General features: G+C 42.1%; 1 protein-coding gene across 3 annotated transcripts in view; it reads right to left on the reverse strand.

Annotated features, from left to right (window-relative positions):
• EFTUD1 (elongation factor Tu GTP binding domain containing 1) overlaps nucleotides 1-26,440 on the reverse strand; it is a 118,340-nt gene that overhangs the window by 80,659 nt on the left and 11,241 nt on the right. For all 3 annotated transcript variants that reach the window (XM_010830867.1, XM_010830856.1, XM_010830876.1), the window contains exons 5-14: nucleotides 24,457-24,590; nucleotides 22,487-22,624; nucleotides 20,686-20,900; nucleotides 14,818-14,941; nucleotides 12,279-12,355; nucleotides 11,427-11,563; nucleotides 10,105-10,227; nucleotides 6,488-6,587; nucleotides 708-859; nucleotides 291-457 (exon numbers count right to left, since the gene is read on the reverse strand). In XM_010830867.1, coding sequence (XP_010829169.1) covers nucleotides 291-457; nucleotides 708-859; nucleotides 6,488-6,587; nucleotides 10,105-10,227; nucleotides 11,427-11,563; nucleotides 12,279-12,355; nucleotides 14,818-14,941; nucleotides 20,686-20,900; nucleotides 22,487-22,624; nucleotides 24,457-24,590 — 1,367 coding nt within the window. The remainder of the gene's footprint in view (nucleotides 1-290; nucleotides 458-707; nucleotides 860-6,487; nucleotides 6,588-10,104; nucleotides 10,228-11,426; nucleotides 11,564-12,278; nucleotides 12,356-14,817; nucleotides 14,942-20,685; nucleotides 20,901-22,486; nucleotides 22,625-24,456; nucleotides 24,591-26,440) is intronic.

Below are 26,440 nucleotides of genomic sequence, written 5' to 3' on the forward strand. Positions count from 1 at the left end.
GACATCTGTTCTTCTCAGTTCTTTCCTCTAGCCTTGAATTTCTACAAAAGCCTTATAAATTAACTAAATAAGGTTTGAAAACTTGATTCTTGTACTAGCCTAATTTCCTAAATGCTATTACTTGAGACAGGTTTATCAAATGGTACCAAAGTGACACAAGAGGAAGTATACAGATTCACCCAAATGCGCCTCCCTAGAGATCAAACGCATCTACCAATAAGGTAATCACTTATCTAACAAGAAAGCAGAACCATGAAACAATATACGAATGTTTTACTTCCTGTTCTTACCTGCTGCAAAAACTCAAGAGGACTGTATTTGGGTCCAAGGACAAAAATTCTCTTTCCTTTTCGCGCCACTCCACTGAACACTCGAGCGAAGGCGATAAAAGACTCCTGCTCGCTTCCTTCCGGGGGCACGGGTTTGGGGGTCTCACTTTCCACCCCCTGCTCATCACCTGCCAGAAACAGAAGGACCATGAGTGCCCAGATGCTCTCTGCATCCAGGAGCTGCTGAGAAACAGAGAGGGGACAAGGAAGACACTGTTGTTAGCTGAGACTGAGCAAAGAAACACCAAGGATAGAAGTATATTGATGAAAGCTACCTTCAAAGCTAAAAGCCCAAGACCAGAAGGATGAGTGTTCCAAGTTTGGCAAAAACCCCATCCGTATCACTGAGGATGGGGAAACTACCGAGAAAAGCTGTACCTTTTGGCTCTTTTCCCTGTGGACTCATTTCAAGGGCGCCTGCATCTTGGGTGGGCTCCACGGGTGCCTGGCCCTGCGCCGCTGCCAACTTCTCCGCATGCCTTCGTCTTGCACGCTCTCGCCTCTCAGCAATCTCCTCCTGAGTGAGAGGTCTACAGGACACCACAGACATGTTAACACCTGGCCACAGCAAAGATCTCAGTCTGTTCCAGCCAAGAAACAGCTAGTGTTAACATGGACAGCAAGGAGATCAAACCAGTCAATCTTAAAGGAAACAACCCTGAATATTCACTGGAAGGACTGATGCTGAAGCTCCAGTATTCTGGCCACCTGATGCAAACAGCCAACTCGTTGGAAAAGACCCTGATGCTGAGAAAGATAGAGGGCCGGAAGAGAAGGGGACAACAGGATAAGACGGTTGGGTGGCATCACTGAGTCAAAGGACATGAGTTTGAGCAAACTCTGGGAGACAGTGAAGGACAGAGAAGCCTGGCGTGCTGCAGTCCACAGGGTTGCCAAGAGTTGGACACGACTTAGTGACTGAACAACAACGTGGCTGGAGAAGACGGTGGTTGGTCCCCAGTCCCTTCCTGGTGGAAAGTTTCTCCGAGTTCTCTCATTCACTGCAGCAAGAGAAGAGAAGGCCTATCACGCTTTCTCTGGGAACACCGCTGCTGCTGCTTAGTCACTCAGTCGGTTGGACTCTTTATGACCCCATGGACTGAAGCCTGCCAGACTCCTCTATCCAAGGATTTCCCGGCCAAGAATACTGGAGTGGGTTGTCATTTCCTCCTCCGCTGGGAACGCTGGGTCCCCGGCTACTGTGAGCTTATGAAATGACATGCAAGAGCCCGTGTCCCCACAGTCACACACAACAGCACGGAACCTTTCTCAGGCACCCATGCTCCTCCTCTGTAGGGCAAACAGCCGGAAAAGAAAGGGAATCAGTAAGATACCACAGCTCGGAACACTCTAACAGAGAGAGAAGCAGATGACCTCAGTAAGAAACCGAGCTTTTCTCCATGAAAGTAGGAAAACACACCTCCATGGGGACTAGGGTCCAAGAGGAAGGGCCAGGCCGAACGCTGGCAATTCAGGCCGGACGGGAGGTCCAACGGTGATTATCAGTCACGTGTCAGACCCGAGTTCCACCAGAGGAAGGGTGTGAGTGCACACGTGTGTGTCTGCTGGGGGCTCGCCTAGGGGGTGGGCCACCTTGCTTGATCCTGTCACGTTGTGCCCGCCTCCTCTACCGCCCCCCAACTTTGGTACTATGACTCCTGCTTCACGCCTCCGTCTCTGGCTGACGACCTCGTCTCCCATCCCGCCATTCCCCTTCCCCTTCTCTCTCCTGGAAGCCACTCAGATGGCCGTACCAAGAGTGCACTAGTCCCATGCGTGCTACATGCCACGTGCTCCTAGAGGTCCTAACGTCAGGTGCCCCAATCCCCTTCCTACATTACATGGGCTGCCCCACACCTGAGTCACCAGCTGTCCACTGCTGTCCTCTTCAGACACCCACCTGCTCGACAAGACCTCCCTCCAGGACTGGACATCACTTCTATTCCCTTAGCACCTGCCCCCTGAAATGGATGAATTTGGTTCTAGGAGTCGGCCCCTTCTAGTCAGACCCACCCCAATGTAGGAGGCAGGGCTGTGCCATCAGATACAAAAATGAAAAGGGAGCGACCTTTGATGATGGCTTGCTCAGGGCTGTCGGGAAGTCACATCTGCTGGCATAAGCTCCTCTCCACTGTAAGCTCTCAGTATTAAAGGTCTTTCACACACAGGATGAAATTTCTAGGCTCTTGTTCTGTCTTCTGGAGCAACACCCAACAAACATACTCCCCTCTCCTCACCTTTCAATCATCTGTCCTCACACCCTTCCCCTCGCCCTTCTCTTCTTCAGGCTACACACTCTAGCTGCCCTGTCAATCAACCCTTACATAACTTATCTTGCTTCTAGACTTTTTATAAGAGTATCTGAAAAGTATGAATTAACCTATGGCTGATTCTTGTTGATACATGACAGAAAACCACAAAATTCTGTAAAGCAATTATCCTTCAACTACAAATTTAAAAAAATATATAAACATGGAATATCTTATTATCACTATAAACAGGGAGGTTAAAAAAAAAAAAAAAACCTGATGCACTGGTTAGTGCAGAGAGAAATGGTCTCTTCCAATGGGCTTATCAGTTCAGCTGAGTTCAGTCAGTGAGTCCTGTCTGACTCTTTTCGACCCCAAGGACTGCAGCACACCAGGCTTCCCTGTCCATCACCAACTCCTAGAGCTTGCTCAAACTCATGTCCATTGAGTCAGTGATGCCATTCAACTATCTCATCCACTGTCGTCCCCTTCTCCTCCTGCCTTCAATCTTTCTCAGCATCAGGGTCTTTTCCAATGAGTTAGCCCTTTGCATCAGGTGGCCAAAGGATTGGAGCTTCAGCTTCAACACCAGTCCTTCCAATAAATATTCAGGACTGATTTCCTTTAGGATGGACTGGTTTGATCTCCTTGCAATCCAAGGGACTCTCAAGAATCTTCTCCAACACCACAGTTCAAAAGCATTAATTCTTCAGTGCTCAGATTTCTTTATGGTCCAACTCTCATATCCATACGTGACTACTGGAAAAACCATAGCTTTAACTAGACAGGCTTTTGTTGGCAAAGTAGTATCTCTGCTTTTAATATGCTGTCTAGGTTGGTCACAGCTTTTCTTCCAATGAGCGTCTTAATTTCATGGCCACAGTTACCATCTGCAATGATTCTGGAGCCCAAGAAAATAAACTACTTTCACAACTACGGCACAGATATTGTGTTAACCACTCTGCACATATTATCGAAATATACTTATCCAAACAATTATATGACACAGGTATTCTTACTCCTGTTTTACAAATAAGAACTGGAGCCTTAGGAGAACTACACAACTCGACCCAGAGTCACATGGACAACAAACAGAGGAGCCGTAATTCAGAGCCAGATCTGACTCCAAATTCCATGCTCATCATCTGTGGCTATACCCCCCCCAATTCAGAAGGAATCAGAAATGATAAAATCATCACATTAAGTAAATGTGGTTTTATTGTAGCTTTGGTTAAGAAAGAAGCATATCTGTTCAAGTATATTAAATCCTCATTTTGTCAGAGCTCGTAACAACATTTACATTCATGAAGTTAACATCAAATGTAAAGTCTTGCTGTCCATCAATGTATCTATCCATCCACCCAGTTGACACTTGCTATGGGTCAGGCACTGCTGTGAGCGCTGGGAGTGGTGACACAGGTAAACAGAGCAGACAGAAGAGAAGGTAGCAAGGTTTTATTTGAAGAACCCATTGTGTCAACTAGTATTTACTGAGAATAAACAGGAATTCACTTGCAAGAGAACCGAGCTCTGCTAGTCAAGGAACGTCTGTGGGTGCTGACTTATTGAGGCTGAAGTGGAGCTAACTGTGGATGACAGTGCTGAGGGGACAGCAGTGACCAACAGTAGAGGTGAAGGTGACCAGAGGTGAGGATGCAGACTGGGGAGGTGAGGCTGGAGAAGAAAGGAAAGAGGCGACAACACTAAACCACCCACCCTCAGGATTCCAAGCTGAATATCCACGCCCTGGCCTCTGTGGAGCTGGCTGCAGGGGTGGGCTGGGGGAGGGACAGAGAGAGGGCTGAGGAGCAGGCTGCAGCCGGTGCTACCAGTAACCACAGCACCAGGGAGCGGAGATGACGGGAACTAAGGGAGCAAGGAGTGCAGTTTCTGTCTGAACATCACGTCCTGTTACTACAAGAAACTGGTTCTTAAGAAGGAACCCAAAGCAGCAGACTTAGGGATTTGGGGGGAGAGGAACTGCCTGAAAACCTCCTAGCAGGATCTTACTTAACAGGCACTTAAGCATTCAAGAATTTCTGATAAGAGTACTGGAGAAGACGGTGGTTGAGAATGGTCAGAGCAAAGGCCCAGAATCTAAAAAGGGCAGGCAGGCTGGAAGGCTGTTGTCGAGATCTAGCGGTGGAGATTAACAAGCTGCACAGATGATGGAGGCCAGATCCCACTGGTGAAGTGGACACCCATAGGCTGTCCAGCTGGACAGATGTGGATTCACATACTCTTCTGGCCTTCTTCTAGCTATGTGACCTTGAGCACACTCAGTTCAGTTCAGCCACCCCGTCGTGTCTGTCTCTTTGTGACCCCATGGACTGCAGCACCCCAGGCCTCCCTGTCCATCACCAACTCCCAGAGTGTACCCAAACCCATGCCCATTAAGTCGGTGATGCCATCCAACCATCTCATCCTCTGTCATCCCCTTCTCCTCCTGCCTTCAATCTTCAATCAGCGTCATGGTCTTTTCAAATGAGTCAGCTTTTCGCATCAGGTGGCCAAAATATTGGAGTTTCAGCTTCAGCATCAGTCCTTCTGATGAATATTCAGGACTGATTTCCTTTAGGATGGACTGCCTGGATCTCCTGGCAGTCCAAGGGACTCTCAAGAGTTTTCTCCAACACCACAGTTCAAAAGCATCAATTCTTTGGCGCTCAGCTTTCTTTATAGTTCAACTCTCACACCCATACATGATTACTGGAAAATCCATTACTACTTCATCTTTTTAAGGCCTCTTAACTTCCCCAGGTTAGACTGAAACAGTAAATACTCGCACTGCAGAACTACTGTTAGATTTAGACGGCATAATCAACAGTGAGGCAGTTGATTTTTTTTATAAATCAATATTATAAGCTTGATAAACTGCAGCCAATTATTAGTGCTGTTACCATTATTATTTAGAACCTAAAAGAGCAAGATTTGAGATGCTGCCTGAGGCACCAGGCCCTTAAGAAGTACTATTGATTTATATTCTTTTTCTCAGGTTATTTGAAAGATTCCCACACAGAAAGGTCCCAGAATAGATGTGGATAGTAAAGAAGAAGAGCCTTCCAACTCCTGGGTAGAGTGAATCTTTTCACTCCAGACACCAAGATCCTGAAGGGAGAATGGCAAGTGGACCGGCCAAGTTAGACACTGGGACAGCGGAGCCAGCTAGGAGGCTAATGCCATGATCCCCACAAGGAACGACCGGGATCTAATCACTTATACTAGTGGGGGAGGAGGACCCATATCAGTTCATACGATGCAGAAGAGATTCTCCAAGACTTCAGAAACTTGAGAAAGGATCCGTCTCCCATGGTTGAACTCCACCCCTCTCTCTCTCCACACACACACACAATATGCACAAAGATCGGCGAGGTACTCACACATTCAAAAATCTCCAGTGAAGCAGACAGACAGGCTGAGATGAGAACTTGTCTGACGTTCAACAATTGTTAACCGTGGCTACCACTACTCTAACTACTCTTATTCAACTTTATGCGAATTCAGGGACTTCTCTGTTGGTGCAGAGGTTCAGAGTTCACCTTCCAGTGCAGGGGATACGGGTTCGACCCCTGGTTGGGGAACTAAGATCCCACAGGCCATGGCACATCTAAGCCTGTCTGCTGCAACCAGAGAAGCCCGCATGCTGCAAAAAAGACCTGATGCAGCCAAAAAAAAAAAACCAACTTTTTTTTTTTAAACATGAATTTGAATTAACAGTCCCAGAGCTGATTTCAACAACTGTTTCCTCCAGAGGGATCACAAAGAGATCAAGTACTCAGTGAAATTTACGTTCCCACAGGGGCTGCTCCACATGAGTTCCGGGCTGAGGACAGAACTGCACCTTCCCCACCGCACACCCTCCCTGAACCCCACCTCCCTGGCCCCACCTGGCTTCCCTATGATCCTTACCTTGGCTTATTCTGAGGCAAAGCCTTAGCATCAACTGCAAACATTTTGGAAACAAAGATAATAACTGGAGCGGTATCTTCACTTCCGCATTTCATAAAAGCTAAACAGACAGGAAAGAAAAATGTTACTTTAATAATCCAGGCTTTTCTGAAAACAAGAAGTTTAGAACATGGCATCATCTAAATACATAAGCAACCTATAATCTTTCACAACTATAAGAAAAATTCCATTTAGAAAAAAATAAGATTGCTAGAAAAATAGTAGAGTGAGAGCGAGAGAACCAGAAAGGGGAAAAGAAAAGCAAAACTGACAGGGTGAAGAAGAGCAGGAGGAAGTCCAGGTAGGAGATGGGCTTCACTACCCTCCAGAAGCCCTCATAACCGTTTCCAGTGGAGAGGGATAGAACTGAGGAATTTTACCAAAGGGCAATAGTCAACAAGGTAGCTTATTAATAAAATACATAATAGTAGTTTTTCCAACCCCTAAGAGAAGTTAGAAAATAAAGACAAAAATATCCTAACAAAAAAAAACTTAGAAATGAAGATTAAGATGCAATACTATAAAGGTATTGATTTTCCCTAAATCTATAAATTTTAACATAATTTCCTAATCAGCATATGGACATTTTTCTTACATTACATTAAAAAAAATATTGGTTAAGGAAAAAAAAAAAAAACCACCACTGGTGAGTAATTTTTTAAAATCACCCTACATCAAAATAATTTGCACATAAAGAATTCAAGAGTAAAATTCAAATAAGAAAAGAAGGAAGTAAGAATTAAGTATCTATCAGAAGTCTTGCCAGGGAAAACTTTGAAAGGCTTTGAGGAACAAAGCAACACACCTTGACTCCGATTTTAACAGGCTCACCCTGGCTGCAGGCAATCAAGAACAGACTCAGGGATACCAGCTGGAAGGCTACTATAATACCCAGGTGACAGATCACGCACGGTTGCTTGCCCCAGGAAGGCAGAAACGGAAATGTTGAAAAGTAGTTAATTCTGGATACATTTCAAAGGAAGAGTAAACAGGATTTAAAGATGGACTGGAAATAGGGGCATGAAACCAATGCGAAAATTAAGAGCACGCCATTGTCATGGGAAGCCTAGAGATTGGACAAGATGAGCAGGAGAGTGACTGCAGGTAGAAAACAGATGAGATCCAAATACCAAGCCTTGCCTGGGGCATCCCACAGTTAAAAAGTCAAGGGGATGGAGAAGAATCGGGAAAAAGATCAAGACTAAACAGCCAGCTCTGACGGCAAAGATGTGGCTTGGTTTCTTAGCCTCAAGAGGCTATTAGAAGTTCAATCTGGAGATTCCTTATGTAGAGTTCCAGCAAAAGAGATTTAAAGGAGCCTACATGGTGAACTGCTATTCATGCTGAACCTATAAAAACAATCAGGCCAAGTTTAATGAAACTAAACTTATTCTACAAACAAATGAGTCTTAATTTGGCTATACTGGGTAGAAATGAGTGACTTTAGAGAGAAAAAAATTATGTTTCAACAGAAACTATAACACACACTTGGGAATATTAGATTCTAGTTCTGTTACCATCTTTGAGGTTGTGATTTACTATCTGTAAATCCAGATCTGGGCTGGATCCTGAATTCTCCAGGTTTCCTCAAATATTAGGCTATAACTTTCCAAACTAACATTGCCACTTTTTCCTCCCACTTTTGATGTGGAAACACCGAGAACCAAAGGTGCTCCTTTCCTGAAGTCCTGAAACTTGAGATAAATTTAAGAGAGACCACCACACAATAGCCCATTTGGGGGTAATATTCTGGCCCACCGTAAGCCACTCGGGAAGTTTACCTGAACATTGGAGAACATCATCAAAGACATTTAAAGACATTTCAAATTGCAAATGATACTTGACTCTAACATCTAGAAATCTGGACTGGTTGTTCCCTAGGTTCAGAAGCTGGTTTATAATTTGCTCCAACCGTGAGCCTTTTTGTCTTCACAGAAATGCCTCTTAGAAATACTGGAATGCTTGCACCTTAGAAGCCTAACTTTGAGAGCCCACCTGCATTACCGCTTGCAGAAACGGATTTAAAGATGTCTAGTTAAACCTACCGGAGAAGGCAATGGCACCCCACTCCAGTACTCTTGCCTAGAAAATTCCATGGATGGAGAAGCCTGGTAGGCTGCAGTCCATGGGGTCTCGAAGAGTCGGACACGACTGAGCGACTTCACTTTCACTTTTCACTTTCATACACTGGAGAAGGAAATGGCAACCCACTCCAGTGTTCTTGCCTGGAGAATCCCAGGGATGGGGGAGCCTGGTTGGCTGCCGTCTATGGGTCGCACAGAGTCGGACACGACTGAAGCAACTTAGCAGCAGCAGCAGTTAAACCTACTGTCAGGACTAAGAGACTGGCTTAATGAGACACAATCTACCAACTTGGCTTCTGGACTGTGAAACTCCATGAAGAAGGTTTAAGGGCAGAACTGCAAAAGAGCAAACTTCACCACTCCCCAAGGTGTTTCTTGAGGAGGGTTAATTTAGGCTGATTGTTTTTAAGGAGCAGAGAACTTTGGAAGTTGTTCTTTTTCTGTCCCCTTAGTTGTCTAACGAATTGAGATAAAGGGCCTGTTCCTGGAATACAACTATCACCAGAAATATCTGCAAAGAGAAGGGGCTGGTGTGGTGGGGAAATCGGCAGGGCCCAGCGATCAGAGCCCACTCTGTGGTCCAGCAAACACTCTTTGTAACCAGACTTTTACTTTTTCATTTTCCATGGCAAATGCCTTTCTCCCCTTTGAAGTTCTAAACCACTGACAGTATTTAAGGTGAGGGTTTCAGATATTTTAGCAAGTTATTCTGTTTTCCCAGGTCTCTCCCTTGTACACGTTATTAACTTCTGTTTGATTTTTCTCCTATTTTAATAAAAAAACCAGGGTGGGGGGTGGGGGGATAAAAAGCCCGGGAGACAGGGAGACAAGGAGAAACAGGTGGAAGCCCAGAAGTCAAAGAAAAAGGGGTCTCAAGGAGGAAGGAGGGATTGACTGTGTCAAATGGTAGTGACAGATCTAGTCAGGAGGACTGGGAACTGGCCGAGAGATTTAACAAAGGAGAGTCAACCATGGGTCTGAGAACAGCAGTGATCTGAGGGCAGAGGCTGCAAATCCAACAGAATGGGAGAAAAAGAGCAGGACAGAGTGGTGCGCACAGATGAATTTCATGGAGCCATATAAGGCTGGGAGCAAATGAGGCTCCCTCTCATGGAGCGAACACGTGTGGGGCTTCTAAAGGGAATACAGACCCTGGGGTCACTGTTCCACAGGCCCTGGCAACACAGTCACCTCAGGAATGCATTCCTGGCTACCTGAGAGGATGGGATAGAGCATGATGATAAGATTATGAACTGTGATCTGGCAAAAGGGAGAGGTCTCCAGTCTCCTCACTCCACTGGCAGAGCAAAATGGCTCTGGCGAAACTGAAATGTTAGAAAACAAAAAGCATTGGAGAAATGTTTGTGCAATTGTTTACCGGGGGAGTTGGCCATTTGGCCATTTAGCAAGCTAGCATTCAGAAAATTGGTCTAGAGTAGTCTTGACTTTGGATGACCAAAAATACATTGACTGGTGTGTTCGTCTTTACCTCACCTGCTTTCAGAGCCTGGGTTTCTGGTGGGAGAGAATCAAAAGTCTGTGATCCTGCACACATCAGTTTCTCCACTCTCTCAGCTGTAATGTCGAGGGGACTAGGAAGCTTCTGACACACCATAGCTGAAGTCTGCTGTTAAGGACTCAAAAAGCCTGAGCAAGTGCTCTTCACCCTGGCAGAGACTCAGACTGTGCACGAAATACTGAAGTAACAACATATGTGTACACGATGCCTGGGCTGTAAGGCAATACTCCGTAAGTCACATCTCAAAACGTGGATACAATCTCAGGGAGTTTGTGGATGCTCTAGAGCCCAGAAAGGGTGCTCATGGCAGATACTCTAACACTGACATCCTGTGGAACAAATGAGGAAGGACCACAGAGCTTAGGAGTTTGGCTGCCTGTGACCCAGTCCTCAAAATCTTTCATACAGTTTCAGTCTCTCTCAACTGGCATAAAACCACCATCAGCTGCTAGCTGCGATACAAGCAGGTCCTCCAACAGAGCGAGGTCACCGTAGGGGTCTGTTTATTGCAGCCCCGTGGTCCACTGTTGGCCCACTCCCCAGACACTGCACCCTCAGCCCACCCCACGGGTACCACTAAGTACACACAGATCGATGACAAGAAGGTATTAATAGTCTAAATTCCTCTATAAAATTACTTTGGTTGAGACTTCCCTGAAGGTCCAATGGTTATACCTTCCAGTACAGGGGGTGTGGGTTCGATCCCTGGTTGGGGAGCTAAGATCCCACATGCCTCTCGGCCAAAGAACCAAAACATAAAACAGAATAAAAGCAACGCTGTAAAAAATTCAATAAAGACACTAAAATTGGTCCATATAACAAAAGTCTTTTTAAAAAAAACAAAGAAGATAGTCTAAATTCACCTACAAAATGACTTTAGTTAAGGTAAGCCGCTTAAAATCAAGTCCTTTTGGAATCACAAATTTGAGAGGAAGTATCAACAAGGTAAAGAAAATATGGGTTAAAATGAACCAGTGATCCTAACACAAACATCTAAAGTATCTACTTCTATGCAAATCTTAGTCTAAGAGTTTTGATTTTATGGATTAAGAAACAAAAATTTAAAATGTTTTTTAAGAACATTCGGATTCGTATTAATCTTAATTAATATTAATATATTCATTTCTGAAGTATTTAATACAGTTTCATGGTAAAATATTAAATAACCCCAGAAAAAAACTTACTCTGAATTGGCATGCATTATTTTCAGAGGACCTCCTGATGGCCAATAACACACTCTTTTTTCTTGTTCTGTCAAAACTATGATTTCATTAACAACCATTAATATAAAGGATACCAAGAACAGCTTGAGATATGGGTAGCCACTGACTGCAGATAGCATTGATCTGAACTTTAGGATCTGAATGCCGTGCCTCTCGGGCTCCGATTTTTAATCCTAAAGAAGTCACGATTTTATCAGTTTTTTCTTTGTCCCTATAGTAAACAAGAGATGGGTGGATGGGAGGTGAGGAGAAAGATTACCTAAGATACAAAGGGGAGTGAGGAAGAGAAACAACATCACAGGACACATTTATTCCTGAGGCACTGCCTGACTATAAAAAAACAAAAACGCTGGAGGGGGGCTCCTGCCATAGGAGTAAACTGCTCAACCTCTACTTTCCACTTCCAAATGAACTTCTCTTAAAAATGTCCCATGAAGTACCATTCCACAATCGTCTTAAACACGCTATGTCAACTGGTAAAACGATTTTATAAATAAATACTAAAAGCAAAAATCATTATTCCACCACTGGAACAACTTGGAAATTTACTAAAGCAAACTTTCTTTTCCACTTGTATCGGGCAAGGTTTTTTCCCTAAGTGACTCCATGAGTGATCCTCAGTATCAAGCAGCATTTCTACTACATTTACTATTTTACTTTAAACTGAGTTTGTAAAAATGAAAGTCTGATGGTTCTTCCCATCCTTTTATCTCTTTGCCTCAGCACTCTATAAAATATTTCTGTTCTGTCCCTCCCGTCATCCTGTAATTGGGTTATACATACTCCTTTAAATGGTTTCCAAGCTTGGTAATCAAAGCCTCTGTAAAGGCTTTCTTCACTTTCCCAGTCTACCTAGTTTTCGGAAGGGTAACTCGTCAAACTGCAAATTATACTGCCCAGAGATAAACAATTTATAACAGTCTTACTTTTTCAAGACAGCATCATACAAACTCCATATATTTTCCAGGATCAACTGTACAAATAAAGGTTTCTTTCCTTTTGCCTGGAAAAAAAAAAAGGATGCATGGGTTTAAAATTTCTGAATATTTCATCAATATCTAACGTATTCATTCTTGATGTGCTTTACTATCGATGTTTCATTTCTACTAGAAAATACTTATTCAACAACAAAGCAGAGGAAAGTAGCTATATGAATGCTTTAAACAGCCAATAATCCACAGTTACAACTCACTCTTCTCTTTCCGAACCGTGGACACCACACACGAAACCACTTGGGGTGCGGGGTGGGGGGGGTGGATACATCACTGCAGCTGCCCTCCCACTGCCATCAAAAGAACACACGGTACCCAAGCTGAGAGCTAAAGCTCCACTCTAAAACGTCCATGGACTTCGTTCTAAAGGAGGTTCTTAAAATATGAACGCTATTCAACTTCAAGGAAGAAGATATTAAAAAAAACAAAACCCCTATTTCTCTTATCAAACTATACAAAAATTACAGCATGAGCACTTTGAGATGGATACTCTCATAGGTACAAGAGATGGAATATAAACTGAAACCCTCTTTCTCAAGAGCTACTGGCAAGGTACTGGGAAATTAAGTCATTACCTTTGAAGGACTGGTTAAAAAAAAATCGTAAAGGCCTAAAAATGTATGCATCAAGATGCCTATCACAGCTTTACTTAAAATATCAAAATATTTGAGAAACAGAAATAAAAACTATGTTCAATCTTAGGAGAATGATTACATGAGTGATAATGATGTAAGAGGGTGTTTATTACATGACAGGAATTGCTCTTAAGACTTTTCTTGGATATTTCATATAATCACTCCATGAGATAAATATTACTATCTTCAATTTGCAGAGGAAAGAAACAGACAAGTGTCACAGAACTAGAAAGTGGTAGAGCTGAGAGGCAAAGAGAATCTCAAACTATGCTCTTTGCTACTTCACTCCACTGGCTCCTCTTATTATTATTATTATTTTTTTAATTTTTACAATGTTGTGTCAATGCTACTTTCTCCATTCGTCCCCTCTCCGCGTCCCTGTGTCCAAAAGTCCATTCTCTACATCTGTGTCTCCATTCCTTCCCTACAAATAGGTTCATCAATACTATTTTTCTAGATTCCATATATATGCATTAATATACTGTAATTTTTCTCTTTCTTACTTCACTCTGTATTAATAGGCTCTAGGTTCATAAACCTCACTAGGACTCAAATTTGTTCTTTTTTATGACAAATATTCCATTGTATAAACGTACCACATCTTTATCCATCCCTCTGTTAATGGACTTCTAGGCTGCTTCCACGCCAGGGCTATTGTAAATAGTGCTGCTGTGAACACTGGGGTGTCTGGTTTTCTCAGGGTATATGCCCAGGAGTGGGGTTGCCGGGTCATATGGTAGATCTGTTCCTAGTTTTTAAGGAATCTACACACTGTACTGTTTATAAAGAACTTTCAGTGACAAGGGAAGATGGTCACAATAGAATGTCAAGAGGAAAAGCGGCTACATTGTATAAACAGCATTATCTCAATCGAGGAATATATGTTATCTAAACAGAAAGAATGAAAGAAATGAAAACCATACCATTAGCAGTGTTGGCCTCTGGTATTTTTTTCTTTCCTGTAGCTTTATACTAAGGAATACCTTCTAAAAGGAACATACATGCTCTTCAATGAGAATACATTTATAAAATCCTTAATTTTATATTAAAAAAAAGTCTTCAAGAAAGCATCCTTCCTTTGAGGCTAGGTGACTCAGCAGCCCTACAAGACCTCTACCGACAGAATGCTCCAAGGAGCACCTGCCTCACCCATCAGCAATGCATGGTGACTGGTGTTCAATGAGGAGGCCTCGGCTGAGGCTAGGAATACAGGCCACGCAGTGATGTCTACAAGAGACGTCTCTTTAGGAAGGGGACACACAAATGCATGATGCAAATATGTGTCTTCAAGTTCACTGGCCCAGGATCTGGGATTTCTGCTCCTCTTAAATAGGAAAAACAACAACAACAACATGCAGTCCTTTGATCCTGATAAGGAACTCTATTTAAGCAATACTTGGACATAAGACACATGCTGCTGCTGCTGCTGCTAAGTCGCTTCAGTCATGTCCGACTCTATGTAACCCCATCGACGGCAGCTCACCAGGCTCCTCCGTCCCTGGGATTCTCCAGGCAAGAATACTGGAGTGGGTTGCCATTTCCTTCTCCAATGCATGAAAGTGAAAGTGAAGTCGCTCAGTCGTGTCCAACTCCTAGGGACCCCATGGACTGCAGCCCACCAGGCTCCTCCGTCCATGGGATTTTCCAGGCAAGAGTACTGGAGTGGGTTGCCATTGCCTTCTCCATAAGACACATGATCTTTAGCCAAATATATACAGTAGAAAATCTCCCCTAAACTGACTCACATAAACTGAGGCAGATTACAAGTGTGTTACAGTGCAGGCTTTCACAGGGCAAGAATGTGACCACCGATCAATAGGCACAAGAGACCACGTTACCTGATCCACCTTCATAATCTTCTTAGCCTTCGTATTTATATAATAATCTCCCCACAATGTTTTCAAAAGAACTTCCTTTCTGATGCCAGTTTTTTGACTGTAGATTTTGGCAAAGTGCTCAATTCTGAAAGAAAAGCAAGTGTTCACGTTATTAATAACAGAAATAAGTATGAGTCTAGCTAGCATTTGGGTGTTTCTGTGCCAGGTACTGTTCAATGTGCTCTGAATTCATTTCAACTCTCTTACAAGGCAGGTACTAATTATCTCCCCCCTTTCATGGAAAAGCATAATGAAGCACGAGATATCACACAGGTAACAAGTAAAGCTGGGATTCAAAGCCAAGCAGTCTCGCCGGTGTTCCTGTCCAACTTTCCCTACATTCATATGAATGAGAACTCATGCTATCAATCCCTTTCTTAATTCTGCAAGCGTAAAACAAGAGGAACACTGGCCAAGGAAACAGGCTCCAGCTGTCCACTGCAACTGTGCCAACAATAAACTCTGCTTCAGCCCTTCACTGTAAGTTCCTATTGCTCATGAAGTAAATAAACCCTACAGCCGGAACCGGCCAAAAAAGGCTCTATAGCATCTGAGATTAAACAGGAAATACATATACACTTACTTAGCTCTCTCTAGCCCTTAGAGAAACCAGTTAGCAGCAGGTCTGCTCTACTGCAAACCCCAGCCAAATGGGAGCAGTCACCGGACAAATAAGGATGCTGTATATTACACCATCTGCAGTGTCTGGATAAAGGACCCCCTCCAAAAAAAACTTTTTGCAGGGAATAGTATGTTCCTACACAATCTAAGCTTTGAGTCCAACTCTCAAAGTACCAGCAACTTACAAGACACCTGCTGTATTTTCCAAAACATCCAGGGGTTAACTACAACTAAGTCCAATTGGCCGACATTCTCTTATGATAACGAAAGCCTGGTGGGAGCAGTAAGAAGCTCGAGGAGTGGAAGTTGATAATTATGGTTGGAACCAGAAATATGAAGAGCCATCAGGCAGGAACTTAGAAGCAAAAAGAGACACTACAGAAACTACTGAAGATAAAAACCCAGTGCCCCCTCTCACTGAGTCACGGGAGAGAAAAATACCCAGTCAGGAAGCAGAATTCATGTCACATGGTTATAAGCCCATCAACGTTCTCAAAGAGCTGGCCTCAAGGGTCCTTCCCACACAAAGTAATTCCCTGTTTAAAGCTTTATTTCCCATTTGATCCAAAAGATATTAACTTAGTAGAGGTCTTAAAAATTTTTTCTAAAAGTTTAGTTTCTATTATATTACATTATTTATAACTTTTATATGTCAACTTCTATATACTTTATATGTTTATAGTGATATTAAAATATAAACTATATTATTATGCTATATGTAAATAAGTTTATACATTTACATGTTATACTGTTTCATACAAAACTTTTTATATAAGTATACACAACATGTATATAACGGGGCTTCCCTGGTGGCTAAGATGGTAAAGAATCCGCCTGCAATGCAGGAGACACAGATTCGATCCTTAGGTTGGAAAGATCCTCTGGAGAAGGGAATGGCTACCCACTCCACTATTCTTGCCTGGAGAATCTCTTGGACAGAGGAGCCTGGCGGGCTATAGTCCATGGGGTAGCAAAGAGTCAGATACGAGGGCACAACTCATGTATATAACAATACGTAATTTATATATAATTTATTTATGTATGTTGTTGCTTGCTCACTCACTCATGAATTTTTTTCTAATGAAATTTCCTTCTTTTTAAAAAACAGTATCTCCTCAACAAGGGGTACAAATACTTACTGTCACTTACTGTTCTGATCAGGCACATTCTATTCATGCTTCTAGGATTTTCTTTTTAACGTTGATTTGTGTGCTTCCCAGACTTATATTTTCTGTTATCCTTTACAACATGTCAGATATATGTCCTATTTTTAACTCACAAAGTGGTAAACACTTTCGCAAAAACTAATACTGCTATAGAATCATAAATTAAAGTAAGACACTTGCCCATCTGCTTATAGGTCACTGTCTTCCACCCTTTTCTACTCTGTCATTTCTATACACATACCTACACATACAGACACTTATAAATCTTTGAAAATCTTGTTCTTCATCCTTTACCTTCTTTTTCATCCCCTGGTTACCACAAAAGTTGCTTATCAACATCAAACCTTTCTCCACTATTGCTCGGTGCTTTTATTCCTTTATCTGTCATTAGTTACAATGACAGCTTCTAGCAGGACTTCTCCATTCTTGAGTTCTATTTTAATTCACTTCCTCTACTGAGCAACTTCAAACAGGATTCTCAGAAAAGATCTGCAGAACATGTTTTCCAGGAGTTTACTGACTCATCAATCTTTGGCCAATCCTCCTGAATGAGGGTGTGGCCACATGAAATTACTGGGCCACATATGCTTATGAGTTCGAGGTACCCAATGGGCTAATATTAATTACAGGATTCTAAGATGCTGTGGCATGAAGAACTACTAGGAAGGGCTTTTCACCGTCTTCTCTTTCCTGTCCCTGTTGAATAGGGTTGGGCCTCAGCTCTGTTTACCTTAACCAGAAACTATTAACAGATCGTTGTTGCCACCTACCCAAGCCACTGTGTTGCTGCTTTTTCAGAGCAGATTCTCCTGGAGTAACAACTATTAACAGGACAAATTCAGGCCATACAGCCACTAGTCATACTTCTTAATCCTGTCCCACTACGTGAGAGTTCATAGAAACATTTTCTAAATTCTGACATGTGCTCATTTCTCACGTTTTGTGACATGTGGAGTTCCCTAGTCACTGACATTTTAGAGGAAAATTGGAAGGAAAGGGTCTCCAGTGCTTTCATTTCCAACACCGTTTTCCCATAAGTTAACATGTCAACTGGCTGAGAACAGGCACTAGCAGATCTCCAAAGATGACATTGTCTAATACAGGGGAATTGATCTATTGACTGAAAGTAAGTTAAAAACATCCAAAGTTATGAGGGATACTCAAGTTCCCCTGATTTCATTCATTCAAATCTCTCCCCATTCCTTCTTCCATGATCAACTCCCCCTAGTTCATGAGATTTAGACTAAAATTCACATAAAACATTCAATTATTATTATGAAAATAAGTACTAGAAAAGGACAAGCCCCCCACCTTGTGGCTCACTAACAAAATGCTTACCAATTAAGAAATCAATAGGTCTGACTCTCTTCTATGACTGAATGAATCACTGAACTTTTTAGCTCAAAGAAACTCTTAGACATTATCTTAGACCTACATTATTATTTTTCAAATGAAGAAACTGAGGACCAGAAAGTTGATAAAGGTAAGTCATCAACTACATGTGAAAACTACAAATGTTCAGGTTTGTTAACTTCCATTTTCACTATAATCCATTATCTGAATGTATTTAAGTCTGATATGATCTTTATAGTAAACCAAGGAATCTATAATTTATTACAAACTAACACAAAAAAATTACAGTATTATAATTTATTATGCTGCCCCAGGCAATGTGTTCAGTCAAAATGACGTTGAAGAGCAAGTTCCTGTAAAAAGGGAGATGAGAAATAACCAAGGTTGGTTTCACCTGGTCCCTTATTCCTGGTTCTATTATCCCCACAAACTGTATGAAAGGTTAAGCCCACAACTAAAGTAAATTTCATTATATCCCACAACTGTTTATCCAAGTTGAAGACATTTTTTCTCAAGGTAAAAAATCCTCTGAATTTTCTGATTCCATGAGTAAGCAATGGTTGTGGTTAGAACTGTAATCAATTACCTAGCACATTCAAAACTGCTATCACTACTACTTGGCCTGAGCATGTACATATCCAGAAGGGCAATGAGAGGAAACAAGGGTCCCAATACTCCACAGTGAAGATCCCACAGAAGTACCATGGTAAGAAAGCATGAATTTCACTGCCAGGCAGTCTTTAAACTTAACAACAGCTCTGCCACTCAGTGGCTGGGTGATGTTTAAGAAATCATCACATCATCTTCACTGTAGCATTATTGACAATAGCCAAGGTATGGAAACCACGTTGAGTGTCCATTCACAGATGAAAGGATAATGTGGTGTGCACGTGCACACACACACGCACACACACACACACGAATAGTATTCAGCCATAAAAAAGAATGCAAACTTGTCATGGATAGACCTTGAAAGCATTAGGAGATATGTCAGATGGAGAAAGACAAGAACAAATACTGCATGATGTCACTTACACATGTAGAAGCTTTAAAAAACAAAACCAAAAAATCAAGCATCTTACAGATACAGAGAACAGATTGGTGGTTGCTAGAGGCAAGGAGTAGAGGGTTGGCAAAATGGTTGAAGGGGCAAAAGGTACAAACTTCCAGTTATAAAATAAGTCATAGGATGCAATGTATATAGCATGGTAAGTAAAGTTAGTAACATTGCATTGTGTAACAGAGAGTTAAGAGTCAAAGCTAAAAATCCTCATCACACACACACATAAATTTTCTAACTATGTAGTGTGACGAAAATTAGACTTACTGTAGTGATCATCTATATACAAATATATCATCTATATACAAATATAAACAAATATTTACACAATATGTACTCAGATAGATTACACTGTATACTTGAAATCAATATAACGGTATATGTCAATTATACCTGAACAAAAACACAAAGTGGGCAAAGAACATGAAAAGACATTTCACCCAAGAGGATATATAGATGACAGATCAGCTCATGAAAAGGTTCAACCTCAGAAGCTGTTGCTGCCGCTGCTGCTAGGTCACTTCAGTCGTGTCCAACTCTGTGCGACCCCATAGACGGCAGCCCAGCAGACTCCTCTGTCCCTGGAATTCTCCAGGCAAGAACACTGGAGTGGGTTGCCATTTCCTTCTCCAATGCATGAAAGTGAAAAGGGAAAGTGAAGTTGCTCAGTCGTGTCTGACTCTTAGCGACCCCATGGACTGCAGCCTACCAGGCTCCGCCACCCGTGGGATTTTCCAGGCAAGAGCACTGGAGTGGGGTGCCACTGCCTTCTCCAGAAGCTGTTAGGAAAATGCAAATTAAAACCGTAACAGCACATCAGTATATATCTAGCAGAATGGCTAAAAAAAGAAAAGACAGAAACAGTGATGATACCAAATGAGGGTTAAGATGTGGAGAAATGGATCACCACACATTGCTGGCAGGAATATGGTATACCTACTCTGGAACAATTTGATAGTTTCTTTAAAAATCAAACATATAACCACCCCAGGACTCAGCAAACGCACTTCCAGGCATTCATCCCAGAGAAATGAAAACTTCTGTTCACATAAACACCTACACATGAATGCTTATAGCAGCTTGACTCACAGTAGCCCCAAACCAGAAAAAATCCAGACGTCCTTCAATGGGTAAATATTTAAACAAACTGTGGTACAACCAATACCATGGAATAGGACGAGACAATGAAAAGGAACCACCAGTGATGCATGCAACAATTTAGAGAAGTCTCCAGAAAACGATGCTGAAAAAAATCCAATCTAGAAAACATTCTATGTGGTTCAAGTGCGTTTCTATAACATTCTTGAAGTGACAAGTTATAGAAATGCAGGACAGCTAGTTGTTAAGGAGCAGCTGGGAGTGGGATGGAAGTAGGTGTTGCTACGTTAGTGCAACGCAAAGGTGCTCTGTGGCGATGGATTATATCCCTGTTAATAGCCCAGCTGCGATGTTACATCACAGTTCTGCATGATAGTACCTCTGGAGGGACACTGGGGAAAGAAGAGAATGCTCCTGTATTCTTTCTTACGACTGTACGTGAATCTATGATACCTCAAGATAAAAAGTTTAATTAAAGCACCAGTTGTATACAGAATCCACAGAGAGATTTCATTAGAGTCAAAAACTTACCCAAAGCCCCACCCATCTATTGCACTTGTAAACACCACATTCCCCTGGTCAGGTGAAAAGTACAGGTGCGAGTCATCCGTGTCCTCCAAGCCGGTGCTCCAGTCATACACCTGCTCTCCTTGTTCAGAATTCGGGTTCACCTGGGATTCAGCCTCTCTCTCCGCTCTTTCTTCTAGCACTTTAGAAGTAAAAAGAGTTCCTGTGAGTGCATTAATCTAGGAGAGATGGCAAAATGGCAGAAGGTCATTCGGATGCATGGCACGCCCATGACAGGAGACACACTGTCTAACCCTCCTCAAGTCTAGACTCCTACGTCACAGTCTGAACTCCTATGAAGCCCATGAGGATGGAACTGATGTTTACAGCAATCATTAACTTACATGTTATCAGCCACTTATTTCAATACCCAGTAAGACTAAATCGTCAGGCTTTTGGAAGGTCATTTCTTTAGTGCAAACACTGATCTATTGTATCTTCAATTTATTTTTCAGTATGAGGGCCAGGTGTCACTAGAACTCCTGGTTTCCAAGCCCCACAGTCTGAGTTTATGACTTTTGTCAACTCCCTGTTTCTCATGTCAGATGTTTGAACTGTTCACCCCTCTCTTCAGGTCCTCTTCCTGACCTCTAAGCTCCAAAGATTCTCACTCCTAGGTGACCAATCTTATTTCCTACCTCAGAGAGAAAACAAAGTCTACTGTTCAAGGATCCTGCAGGCTCCCCATCATCCAACTTGTAAGTCCATCTCTACAAACACTGCTGGTTCTCCTCCTTCCACGGCAGGGCAGGAGCATTCCACCTGTTCCGTGCCTGACTGTCTCTTCAGGGAACTGGATCCACTGACCCAGACTTTCTCACTGCTCTGCCTTTATCATTTCCTTCCTGTAGCAAACAAACATTTTCAACGTGGCCTCATCAATGGTGCCCCACTGTCTTGAAAAAGACACTTCAAACCTCCACACATGGCATACAGGGTTCACCAGAATCAAAGCTGTATTCCTTTCTACTCCCATCTCTTATCACGACTGCACTTGATCTAGTTCTTCAATTGTAACCAATAATTTACATTCTTTGAATGAAACTTGCACCATGTTTTTTCTTTTCTTTATATGACTCTGTATATCTTATTTCTTCTTTCTTGAAGGCCTCTGCTATAATTCTCCCCTGGCACACATTACCTTTCTTCCATCTCAAGACTCCTATTATAAGACTCTCCCTACTCTCCCCTTGCTATTGACCCATTCTGGGTGAGGCAGGCCTCATTTATGTTCTCAAATCATATTTAGGGTTTGTCTCATTGTTCTCCAAACATCTTTTACGTGTTTTTCTCCCCTAACCCACTGTGAGATCTTTGAAGATAGGGACTCTGACCTGTCTGTCTTTATATTCACAATCCTTAGCATGAAGTAAACCTTCAAGAACTCATTTATTCAACATACAGTTATGGTAATGTCTGCTGAATAAATCAATGAATGAAAGCTTTGGTAAAATTTCATCCAAATACAGGTAATAAAAAAAGCCAAAGAGTTTCCTAATACTGGCTTCACTTAAAAACCCAACCACAAGACTTTAAACAAGAGAACATTAAGACCTACTGTCCAAGTTTTCTATTCCAGGATGCTCCCAGGAGATGGAGGCGACTCCTGAGATGATGCTAGCTCTACTGCCTCTGCCGCGGTATGATGACTCCAACACATTGAAGTGGATTTTCTGCAGCAAAGCCTCATACCCAACCTAGCAACTTCCTTACAACTCTCCTTTGAGCCACAGTTTTTAAAGTACTGAAATAAAGGATAAAATACCTGTTCTAATATATTCTTGAGGTGAGAGTAGGCCTCCTGTGGGGTGAATTTCAGTTCCACTATCAAGCGATCTATCTTATTGATCACTAAAACTGGACGGATGTTTTCGAGCCAGGCTTGCCGCAGAACTGCCTGTGTCTGATTAAAACAGAAAAGAAAATGTAAAGCTCATGATTTAAATTAAAGCACATTAGAAAATCCTGATTAATAAGTAGCTTATTTTCGTGCTCCTCTATCACATACAACTCAGACCATGCCAGTCAGACACAGTCAAAAATATATAACACAGAAGCAAAGAACTGCAGGCAGGAAATTGTTCTTGCCTTTATGGAACTGACAATTTATTTAAGAAGGATAAATAAAAATTGTGTACAAGATAGTAAGAGTTTTGTGAAATTACACACATACGAGAATACACACAGTAAAAAAAACACTCATGCTATAACACACAGGTGGAAAAACAGAGTATGTTCCCAGACGCTCCCTGTGTACACTTTCCTGATCAGAAACCACTTCTTAGCATTAACCACTATTCAGCTGCTTTGAAGTCACGTCTGTTAATTTAACTTAACTTGTCAGGACACCCAGCACACCACACAGACTAAGGTTTTGCTTCTCTAGATGCAAGGCCTGTGCACTTACAGGAAATCAGAGAAGTTACAGAACACGTACATCTTCCTGGAATGATCAGATTTTCTCCATTTCTACAAGAAAACCTCATTTCATTGTGCTCTGCTTTACTATGCATCACAGATGTTGCTTTTTTTCTTTTAACAAACTGAAGATTTGTGCAACTCTGCATCAAGCAAGTCTACCGGCGTTCCAATAACATTTGTTCACTTCCTGTTGTTCTGTGATTTCCATAATTCCCATCATACTTTACATTTTTCACAATTAATAGAGTTGTGTGATCTGCCATCAGTGATCTTTGATGTTACTATTACAACTCAATGAAGGGTCAGAAATGGTTAAGTATTTTTTAGCAATAAAGTATTGTTTTAATCAAGATATGTACCTTTTTTTAGACATGATGCTATTGCATACTTAAGAGACTTCAGTATAGTATAGACATAATCTGAATATACACTGGGAAACCAAAAAAAGTCACGTGACCTGCAATATTTTACTGCAATATTCACTTTACTGCAGTGGCTCAGCACCAAACCTGAAATATCTCCGAGGTATGCCTGTAACGTAAGCTTTTTACTCTTCTTTTTAAAAATCATTAAAACAAACGATGGTACAAGAAGTAGGACACAAAGGTGACAACATTTTTAAAGAAAAAACATAAGGTTTCACAGAAAAATTATTTTAAAAACTGAGATTAGAAAGCCACTCTGAGTTTCATGCTGACCAGAGCTGTATGTTCACTCTGGCCTTAGGGAGAACTATTTGAACTTTGGTGAAAAGGTAAGAAAGTGCAGATTAAGAATCTGGAAGAGGAAGAGAGAGGAGGAAGGGAGGGGGAGAGGGAGAGAGGGAGAGAGGGAGAGAGAGAGAGAGAGAGAGAGAGAGAGAGAGAGAGTGTGTGTGTGTCTGTGTGTGTGTGCGTGTGTGCGTGCGCGCGCATGTGTGCGTGTGCCTGCAGAGTGAGAAACCAACAGAAGAGACTTGCCCATGTAGGGGAGAAGCAGCTCAGAATTTCACTGTCAACAACTCCTCACTGCTGAGAGACTCTTTCACTGGAGGAAAGCCCCCAGAGCCCCCTACATGCGTCTCTCATGTCCACTGAGTCCCTCTCCCAGAGAATACCACAGGCATGTCAAAGGACCTTAAAGTCATTCTCTCTAATATCCCTTCAGAACCTGGGTGACTTAACTCCACCACAGGCTGGAACACTATGGAATGTGAAATGGAAACTAGCTTTCTGGTGTCACAGAGAGTCTAAAGTGCCACATCGTCATTGATGGCCAGGGCCTCCTCTCCCCCTGCCTTGTCTAGTTAAACATTTCCAGGCGACCATCCACTACCTGCGGGCAGACCCCTTCCACAGCGTCCACCACGATGATGCACCCGTCACAGATGCGAACAGCCGTGGACACTTCTGAGGAGAAGTCCACGTGGCCTGGAGAGTCTATTAGGTTAATCAGGTACTCCTTGTCGCCTGAAATGAGATTTGAAAACACATATTGAGCAGTGCAGGTATGCAACCCTCCTCCTCAGGCAATTGAGAGCAGGAGAGCTTCTAAGAAATGACTGAAGAAAAGCCCTGTCACATAAAACAAAAGCTGTGAGGGTCTCTAAACCATTCATCATTTTCATAGCCCAACCCTTCATTTCTTTTTTTTTTTAATTTTATTTTATTTTTAAACTTTACATAATTGTATTAGTTTTGCCAAATATCAAAATGAATCCACCACAGGTATACATGTGTTCCCCATCCTGAACCCTCCTCCCTCCTCCCTCCCCATACCATCCCTCTGGGTCATCCCTGTGCACTAGCCCCAAGCATCCAGTATCGTGCATCGAACCTGGACTGGCAACTCGTTTCTTACACGATATTTTACATGTTTCAATGTCATTCTCCCAAATCTTCCCACCCTCTCCCTCTCCCACAGAGTCCATAAGACTGTTCTATACATCAGTGTCTCTTTTGCTGTCTCATACACCGGGTTATTGTTACCATCTTTCTAAATTCCATATATATGCATTAGTATACTGTATTGATGTTTTTCCTTCTGGCTTACTTCACTCTGTATAATAGGCTCCAGTTTCATCCACCTCATTAGAACTGATTCAAACGTATTCTTTTTAATGGCCGAGTAATACTCCATTGTGTATATGTACCACAGCTTTCTTATCCATTCATCTGCTGATGGGCATCTAGGTTGCTTCCATGTCCTGGCTATTATAAACAGTGCAGCGATGAACATTGGGGTACACATGTCTCTTTCCCTTCTGGTTTCCTCAGTGTGTATGCCCAGCAGTGGGATTGCTGGATCATAAGGCAGTTCTATTTCCAGTTTTTTAAGGAATCTCCACACTGTTCTCCATAGTGGCTGTACTAGTTTGCATTCCCACCAACAGTGTAAGAGGGTTCCCTTTTCTCCACACCCTCTCCAGCATTTATTATTTGTAGACTTTTGGATCGCAGCCATTCTGACTGGTGTGAAATGGTACCTCATAGTGGTCTTGATTAGCATTTCTCTGATAATGAGTGATGTTGAGCATCTTTTCATGTGTTTGTTAGCCATCTGTATGTCTTCTTTGGAGAAATGTCTATTTAGTTCTTTGGCCCATTTTTTGATTGGGTCATTTATTTTTCTGGAATTGAGCTGTAGGAGTTGCTTGTATATTTTTGAGATTAGTTGTTTGTCAGTTGCTTCATTTGCTATTATTTTCTCCCATTCTGAAGGCTGTCTTTTCACCTTGCTAATAGTTTCCTTTGATGTGCAGAAGCTTTTAAGGTTAATTAGGTCCCATTTGTTTATTTTTGCTTTTATTTCCGATATTCTTGGAGGTGGGTCATAGAGGATCCTGCTGTGATGTATGTCAGAGAGTGTTTTGCCTATGTTCTCCTCTAGGAGTTTTATAGTTTCTGGTCTTATGTTTAGATCTTTAATCCATTTTGAGTTTATTTTTGTGTATGGTGTTAGAAAGTGGTCTAGTTTCATTCTTTTACAAGTGGTTGACCAGATTTCCCAGCACCACTTGTTAAAGAGATTGTCTTTAATCCATTGTATATTCTTGCCTCCTTTGTCAAAGATAAGGTGTCCATATGTGCGTGGATTTATCTCTGGGCTTTCTATTTTGTTCCATTGATCTATATTTCTGTCTTTGTGCCAGTACCATACTGTCTTGATAACTGTGGCTTTGTAGTAGAGCTGAAGTCAGGTAGGTTGATTCCTCCAGTTCCATTCTTCTTTATCAAGATCGCTTTGGCTATTCGAGGTTTTTTGTATTTCCATACAAATTGTGAAATTATTTGTTCTAGCTCTGTGAAGAATACTGTCT

This window comes from Bison bison, unplaced genomic scaffold, assembly GCF_000754665.1.
Source record: "Bison bison bison isolate TAMUID 2011002044 unplaced genomic scaffold, Bison_UMD1.0 scf7180017859304, whole genome shotgun sequence".
NCBI classification, from domain to species: Eukaryota; Metazoa; Chordata; class Mammalia; order Artiodactyla; family Bovidae; genus Bison; species Bison bison.